This window comes from Aplysia californica, unplaced genomic scaffold, assembly GCF_000002075.1.
Source record: "Aplysia californica isolate F4 #8 unplaced genomic scaffold, AplCal3.0 scaffold00649, whole genome shotgun sequence".
NCBI lineage: Eukaryota > Metazoa > Mollusca > Gastropoda > Aplysiida > Aplysiidae > Aplysia > Aplysia californica.
Window position 1 is genome coordinate 311,382 of NW_004797919.1, and position 9,231 is coordinate 320,612.

At 38.2% G+C, this 9,231-nt stretch overlaps 1 protein-coding gene across 1 annotated transcript in view; it reads right to left on the reverse strand.

The window, feature by feature from the left end:
• Window positions 1–239: 239 nt before the first annotated feature.
• The window catches only part of LOC101857365 (kinesin-like protein KIF19), a gene marked incomplete in the record, with an annotated part of 28,818 nt that continues 19,826 nt past the window's right edge, over window positions 240–9,231 (reverse strand). The window contains 5 exon segments of the mRNA XM_013087866.2: window positions 240–546; window positions 3,542–3,637; window positions 5,875–5,983; window positions 7,440–8,004; window positions 8,349–8,398. Coding sequence (XP_012943320.1) covers window positions 374–546; window positions 3,542–3,637; window positions 5,875–5,983; window positions 7,440–8,004; window positions 8,349–8,398 — 993 coding nt within the window.

Here is a 9,231-nt window from a genome sequence, read left to right on the forward strand (position 1 = left end):
TGCCATTACAAGCATTTCAGGAGAAATTAAAAAAAAAACTGGGTGGTAAACATTGTCGATCTGTATTTTGTGACGGAAGCAGAAGTTCGGCATTCTTGCTGATCACCGAGATGTTATGGCAAAGTGGTTAAGTTCTTTAACGACAAAATGCTCCTCTTCTCTGCATACAAAAAAGTAAATCCTTAAAACCAGTTTCAAACATGCTTTCATAATGTTATATAGATGTCGCCACTGTTATCTTTTTAAGGATGTTTTCTTCAGTATCTCAAACGGAGGAGCGAACCAACATGTAGCAACCAATCACTGGTCACATCCAGCAATAGTGTTCAAACTAAAAGCGTGGATCACATTGACCAAACAGGTTTTGTGTGCACTAAAACTTGGCAGCATTTGTGGCGGTTCCGGTGACCGTTATATCTCCTTTCCTGTACTGTGGGATTGTGGGGAGGACTTTGGCGGTCTTCTTCTCTCGCTGTTGGGGCGTGCTGGTCGTGGAGTGATCTGATTGGTGAGTGACCGGGGCCGTGGAAACACCATTGGAGTACGCTGAAACAAAAGTAAATGATGACTATGTCTGATTACGCTGACAAGCTTATACAAGTCACTAAAGGAAGACACTGTATTTTGTCTATTCTTAGTTTTAGTTTTAGATTTAGTAAGAGTTTGACAGCACTTGCAACAAGAGTAGGTCTTGCAAGTGCCGGGCGCCGAAGATTATAGGAGATACTAGAAAGTAGTAACATACAAAGAAAAAAAGGAGGAAAGACAGATTTAAATTTAGTAAGAGTTTTACAGCACTTGCACCACAAATAGGTCATATATGTGCCAAAGATTTGAGCTGTTACTGAAAAGAAGTAACATACAAACAAAAGAAGGAGAAGAGATAAGGACAACAGACGTTTGACAGGAAAGCAAGAGTAAACCATGCCAGACCGCTCACCAACCACCCACTTATACTTATTCTAGATGAAAAGAGACACTGTTACAAATAAAGTGAAATGAAAAGAGTTTTTCAATTCATTTGTTTGGGGTTTTTTTGTTTGTTTGTTTATTTGAGTAAAGAGAAGCACATCGACACGATGACAGTCATTTTGTGCTGAGAAAGATATACACACACAGACAGAAACAATATATAGGGGGGAAAAAAAGAAGTTGGACCTACCCATATCACTTTCCAACCACCCCTAGACTACTTAAATGGAACTCACAGCCATTGTTACCAATGACGTGAAGTCTGCCTTTAATAACTTAGCTTATTCCAGTCAGTAAGGACAATACATTTCAGACAAGACAAACAAAATTATGAAGTAAAAAAAAAAAGGCTGCTGAATTGAAAATGAGCTTATGGTCTGAACAACAAGCCTCTTCAATAAAACAAAACTCTGTATTGAAAGTCAAATATTTTTAAAATGCAGGCTATATTTTTTATTTTTTTTTAATGTACAGGAAAGCAACTATAAAAAGGGATAACTGATATTTTAGAAAGAGCAGAAACTTTTAAACTCCCAAACTCCTTAAAACCCTCAATATTGTGTTGCTATGTTCAAGTCACAATTAATGTGTCGTTGCTATGTTCAAGTCACAATTAATGTGTCGTTGCTATGTTCAAGTCACAATTAATGTGTCGTTGCTATGTTTAAGTCACAAAATGTGTCATCAAAAGCAAGAGAAGTTTACCCTGCTGTAATGCCCACTAGTCTAAGACAGCAACCTGTACAAGCAACCATTTCACACTCCCCCCTCCCCCCCCTAGTGTTTTTGTCTATACCATAATGACACTGTCCATGAGAACCACTTGTCTAGGACAATCACCTGTACAAACAACCACTAATTCATCCCTTCCCCCCCTCCCTCTAGTGTTTTTGTCTATATCATAATATGAAACTGCCCAAGAGGACCACCTGTACAAAAACACCACTCGTCTCCTCGACAATGGGTGGTTATCTTGGACAGTTTTTACTGTATAATAAAAATAAAAATAACAACAACAATAATAATAACAATAAAAATAATAATAATAATAATAGTAATAACAATAATAATAGTAATAACAATAATAATAATAATAATAATAATAATAATAATAATAATAATAATAATAATAATAATAATAGATAGCATTTGTAGAGCACATATCCCAGCTCAAAAGCAAGCTCTTTGCACTTTTCAATACATATCTAAATTATTACCCCAGCAGATCTGATAGCATTCTGAAACAATCTCAACTTCCTGGGAAGCATATAGTGCTAACTGCAACTTTCTTGACCCTAAAACACTAATTAACTGACAAGATGTTTCCTTGTCTATGGCCGGGTACCCATTCCCACCTGGGTGAAGTGAGGAAAGTTTATATATAACAAATTAAAATGTAGAAATGTCGGTCCCATGTACCCAGCACCAGTGTAGTTGAGGGGGTGAGATGCAAAACCCACTAAGCGACATTTCAGAAAAAATTGAGATTTTATGCTTATAAATTAAATGCACATTGTTACCAGCTGGCTATCAGATGCACAAAGTGGTTTCCGCCAAAACCCAACACATACTTACTTTATAATAGCCACCAAAAAATCTTCTTTGTACGCATGTTCGTGCACATATAGCAGCATTTAATTTTAAAAGCGGATTTTCTCAAAAGTGCTAAAATGGATGTAGTGGGTTTTGCATCTCAGCCCCTGGCAGTTGTTATTGTTAGTATCGTGGTGAGAATAGAACAAACAAAAACCAGCACACTCAGTGTGAGAATCTCGTTAGAGTCACACGAAACGACAGATGTAAAACACAGAAAGCACACAATAGAGGAGGGACTCAGTGCTGCAGTAGACATGGAAAAGCAGATTCTCATTCAAAGCTGACATAAACTATCCACCTCTTGGTGTATTTCAATAAATTCAAACAAAGGGGAAAAAAAAAAAGAAAAGTTTTCTCATGGGCCTCGGAGCAAAACGTTATCTCCAATATGTGCAGGAGAAAGTTTTAAAAGTTTCATGGGCTAGTTTGGTTTTTTTTCGTCAAAGAATGATTAGCATAACCTGAAAACAAGCACGTTGTTTATGTGACAGCTCATCTATAATTGTCAGAAATAGTTTTGAACTATGAGGAAACTCTAGCGATTGTTTTTTTACTAATCAGCATTTTAATTTTTTATAAAAGCAGAGAGAACTTGAGACAGGTCATTTATTAATTACAAGTATTGATTAAACCCAAATAGAACATATTTGCTCTCTTTTCAGACTGATATGTTTGAATATTAATGTGAACAATCATCCATAATATTTTGAGCTACGAGTAAAAGTGCAGGGATATTTTCTCTTTTTTTTTTAAGTTACGGTTTCGAATTTCTTTTAAACAGAAAGAACTACCAGTTGGTTTTCTCTTGATTACAAATATTGATGAAAATGAAAGATATAAATACAATGTATTTTTGCAAGTGTCTTGTGATTTTTCACATTTACACCGACTACAAAACGGCAAGAGCTTGAAGTGGTTTGATCCAAGGCCACATGAGACAATTTTTTTAAACTAAAAAATTAATAAAACACACATCTCTGCTTCTTGCGTGCATTGCTCCTGCTGGTGCGCCTGTTCCTCTCCGACACCACCGTGTTTGGGGTCCCGGAGCGATCCTCCAGTGATGGGACTGAAGATAGAAGGTAAACAAGACTCCATACCGATCCCGCTCATCAATTATTCACTCGCTAGCCGCGTGCTGGAAGGGACTTTTGGTACTGCAAGCATTGAAACTCACTACTATAAATAAATCCCCTGAAGGCTGATACTATCTAGAGGGACTCTTTAATTTCAAGCTTGAGCAGTTCTTTTTATATTTACTCAGTTCCAGTTCTTTTTAGATCCACCTACACATCCATATACTATATATGTCTCTCTCTGTCTCCCTCCCTCTCTCTTTCTCTCTCTCCCTCTTTTTCTATCTCTCTCCCTCTTTTCTCTCTCTCTCTCTCTCTCTCTCTCTCTCTCTCTCTCTCTCTCTCTCTCTTTCTCTCTCTCTCTCTCTCTCTCCCTCTTTCTCTCTCTCCCCCTCTCTGCCTGTCTCTCTGTCAGTCTGTCAGTCCATTCTCTCCCCCTCCCCTCCCCCCTAAACTATCATATCAGTCGACCAAAATGACAAACTTCAAGCTGTCAAGAAAACCTTTTTCTAAGAAATAAGCATTCACTTCACATAAACAAGATAAATTTCACATACACAAAACGTAAAGAGCATCTATATTCCTCATACCACTCAAAAGTATAAACAATTTTTTTTTATACCTACACTCTTTAAATCAATAAACAATACTGTAGGCCTATAAATTATGGCACTTTCATGGAAACAGTTTGTTCATTTCAGAAACTGTTGTGTCAGGAATCTTCTAGTCCACTAGTTATGTAGGCCCTATTGCTTTCCTTTATCTCACATAGTACAAAGGTACAGATTTATGGGGAATACAGTTGTTGGAAGATAGTTCTGTGGAATTATTTTTTTTTTCAAATAAGAAAAAAGATGCAGTTTTTCTGTAAAAATTATTTTAAATCAACACCTTATACTGTAGCATGTTAATCATTCGTTAAATATTTCTTTTCCTTGAGCCAAGATGCTTGAACTGTAGGAAAACTCACATTGTACAAGTTTGAAAGTTTCCCTGACGTACAACTTAAACCTAACAGAATGTCACCAAGTCCAACTATAAATATTTACTGCATGGTTTGGCACAAGCTGTCGCTCTCACTTATATTGTAGGCCTTTAAGAAGGAAACTCAGACAATTTATTAAAATTAAAATACAACACGCAATATTTTGGTGCAACATTGTTATTTTTTGCATTACTTTGATTTTTTTTTCAGATTCTATACAGCTGAGTTCTGTTTTAATCAAAATATTTGGTGGAGTATACATGTTTTTTTCATCAGCATCAGAAACACCAACAGTTAAGCAATAATATATACATAATATGTGAAAGAAAACAATATTCATGTCCACAACACAACATCGATGGCATGCAAAAAGAAGACAAAAGCATTCAAAGCAAAAACAAACTCATTAAGTAAAATAGCTATGCTCAATTTTCTAGAAACAAAGCTGACTATCCTACGCTACATACTTTCTCATAAAGCTTTTTTTCATAATGAATTATCTTTCCCAATGTTGCATAAAGCTTAATATATTGTAATGAATCTATCGTTTCCAACATTTCAATTGAAGTCTCTTCGAATGTATATAATTTTCTTTACTGAAATAATGTACATGAAAATCATTTTTTTTTCAAACTGTGCTCATACAATTTAACTCTAAGTATTTTAAATACTGGAGACAAAGCGCTCTCACATATGTATATGAGCCTCTTACTGGAGACATATTATGTAATTGTCCACTGATAGGTAGCAATACTTAAATATTTTACCAACGCTCCTCTTACAAAATCAATGAGATATGTTTCAAGATCACTATATATATGTATATCTACAAGAACAAATTTTTTTTTTAATGGAATGTGAACATATGAATCTTTGGATCTCATATCCATGTTTCCAAAATATTCCAAATATGAAATTCACAGAACCGTGAAGATCCCAAAAAAATTAAGAACAGCTTCCAAGCGCTCAAGAAAAAGTACTCGAGAAATAGAAATTACACCACAAATGCAGATGACAAACACGATAATATTTAAATATTTAAAACACATTTAACATTGATCAATACCCAGTCCATACCAAGACGAGTTAAGCTAACCAAGACACCAGGCAGTCAGATCTAAATTAAAAAAGGAAACAAAAAAACAAAACAAAAAATAAGCAAAACTAAGCCACAAGCACTGATCTCAACAGCAAAGCGAGACCAAAAAAAAAGCAGTACTCTAATTTATCATCAAGTCCTCTTACCTTTGCCTGCGTTGGGAGGTCGGAGGTTGCTGTTGTTGGAAATTTTTCTCCTCGGCCTCGTTCGGGGGTTCTGCACTTCCGACGTCTTTCTAGCCTGACTCCGCGATTTCTGTAAATGGCAGAAAATGTTTGAATGGAATTGACATTGTAATGTTTTACACCCTAGCGGGCACAATATTGATAGTTTAGGAGGCAGCTGTATGGGACAAAACATCCCAACAGACAGATGCTGGTTCTTCATTTTTTTAAAAACTTTTCCCCCTTCAGAAAAGGAACTCATATGTCGTCTGAGTACAACAGCAAAGAGCCTGACCAGTACACCATAAATACTGGTGTAAAAAGGTGATACACTGTGTCATATACGGAGAAGAAAATAATCAGAATAATGTGAAGGATACTTGAATAATAACCAAAAATAGTGTTGATATGCTAAATTGCATGCCCAACTGAATCATTTAAATTAGGAAGGAAAATAAGAGCGGCCAAATACAAGGTGAAATGTATCCATCATGACTTTGATCCTGTTAACTAGGCTTGTAGCATAAATATCTAGGATCTATTGGACGAAACAAGTGTGGTAAACAAAATAACCTGCTTGATTAACATAAATTTATATATTTACATTTTAACTAAATTATTTGAATTACTTGAATGAGTACTATGTGGCGTCGGTGGCCTAGTGGTTAGGCTCTCGGACTCGCAACCGTAAGGTCGTGGGTTCGAATCCCATCATGGGCCCGACCTTGTGTCCTTGGAAAAGGCACTTTACACGAATTGTTAGTGTTTGAGCGCTTAATCGGCTGCTTGCAGTGTATGCTTCCCGGGAAGCTGAGAATGTTTCGGAGTGTTCAATGGTCTGCTGGGGTAATAATATAGTGTAAAGCGCATAGAGCCTGCTGCTGAGCGGGGATATGCGCTATACAAATGCTATCTATTATTATTATTATTATTATTATTATTATTATTATTATTACTAGATATCTAGCTCGGAAAACAGAAACAAAAAAACAGACCTAATGACAGCTCGCTACCTCAGAATTACAAAGTTCTAGCAGCTAGTGGCATCAGTGGCCTAGTGGTTAGGCTACCGGACTCGTAATCGTGAGATTGCAGGTTCGGGGGTTCGAGCCTCAGCTCGGTCCAACATCGTGTCCTTGGGAAAGACACTTTACACGAACTTCCCACTTGGCTCGGTCCTATGGGAGACGGACGTTAAACTAGGAGGTCCCACTTCTTAAATAACCTAATAGTGTTGATAGGGGCGTTAAACTCATACCATTTTCAGCTCAGTACCTAGCTTTGAGAAATGTGACATTAAAAAAATTTTCAGTTTCACAATAGTATTATTTCAAGCTTTTTCGAATGCAATTCTTTGAGTACCTTGATAAAGACTTACAAATAGTCTTATGATTTTGATAGAACAGATAGAACATTGGATTTTTAACCTCATGGTCTTAATAATTCAAAACGGCCAAAAATGAGATAGAACTTTTGTACTTTTAAGGTAGCGAGGTGACAGGTGAAGCTTTGTCAGAAGGGGGGACAAAAAATGGTCAGCTACGAACCTCGAGATAACTCCCGGTATTGCCGTTGTTCCCCGTGTAGCGGACATTCCTCCGCCTCGCCTCCTCGTGCTCTTGGATCTTCTTGCTGCCAATACCCCCAATCGTCCTCAAAGGGGGCAAACTCTGGTCAGTGAGCAGACTCACTCTCTCCGCCGCGTCGTCTGCACCTCCAAACCCGTGCAAGGGCCCCAGCAGTCCGCCCTCGCCCATGTTACGGTTGTGCTGGGCCAGTCGGCTCGGCGTCAAAACGCTCCCAAAGTCATCAAAGTCATTGTCGTCGATCTGCGGCTGGGGTCGGTAGAGAGGTCGAGCGCCGAACCGGCTCTCCGCGGCGCTGGTGTTGGCCTGGCTGCGTTTTTTGGCCGCGAGGGCGGCGATGTTGCGAGTGTTTGTGGTGATGACCGTTCGGTCTTCGTAGGAGATTCTCGAGGGCGCGAGGGGCGTCGGGCTTTTTTCCACAATGTCAAGGTCAGTCTTCCAGTGTTTGTTCAGTTCCTCTGACCTCTGAATCTGTTTGGCTTTGGCACTCCGCGTGAAAACTTTATTGCTGTCATCCTCGCCATCCCTGAAAAGTTTTAAAATCGTAAAGTGATTCAGACTTTATACTTTATACAAAAATTACATGTCTTTTAAGGACATACAAACCCTTTCATGAAAGCACTTATAAAATGTATTATTGGTGCCAAAAAGCTAATATCAATCTAGGTGCAAAAAGTTTATAAAGAAGTTGACAGGAAAAAAATCTCTTTTAAAATTATTGAAAAGTTTTTAAAAACATATTTCGGCTCATAATGCAGAAATCATTCTACCTCGCTTGAATAATACACATCTTGATAAAACATATGATAAAGTTTTTACATCCTGATATAACAAAACATTTGTGAGCCAAAGTAAAAAGCCAATACTCACTCTCCAATTTTTGGTGTAGAAGGAGCCATCAAATTGTTTGTTGAAGCAACCTGAAAATAATAAAAACTACCTTTACTCAATGAAGACATTTTTCAAAAGAACAAACATACCCATTTAATCACAGCCTTGATAATTTCTACCCAAACCAAACAATAGATATGTGGACTTGAATACTTACATTGACATTATTAATTTGACACTGAGGAAAACCATGAAGATATCATTAACTGAGAAAGTTCTTAAACGAGAAAATGGCCATTAAAGTTTGGTGACTACAATAGCTTGAGAGTCTTAGGAAACTGAACATCTACAATTTAGAGTGCCTTGCTCATGTATGTATTTACCATGCCTCAGAAAATTTCTCTTTGTGGAGACATACATTTTTAAACTGTCAAAGTATCTTATCCCATCCCATCCCATCCTACCCCATCACACCCCATCCCACCCCGCCTACACACTCCCCCACCCCACCACACTCCACCCCCACCCACCAAACCCCACCACCACCCACTGACCTAATCAAAAGAAGTAAAGGAGCTGGATGTCCTCCCCCTTCACCAGCTTGTGGTTCTGCTCCTCCTGGTACATCCTATCCCACCCACCCCACCTCACTCCACCACACCCCGCCCCACCCTACCCCACACTCTCCCCACCCCTCCCACTGACCACTGACCACTGACCACTGACCTTATCAAAAGAAGTAAAGGAGCTGATGTCCTCCCCCTTCACCAGCTTGTGGTTCTGCTCCTCCTGGTACAGCTCATACAGCTGGTTTAGCTCAGGCGGGCACACCAGCTTGTTCTCTGGAACACCATCAGCAGCATCGTGGTTATAACAATTATAATAATAACAACAATAACAGCAACAACAATAATAATATTAA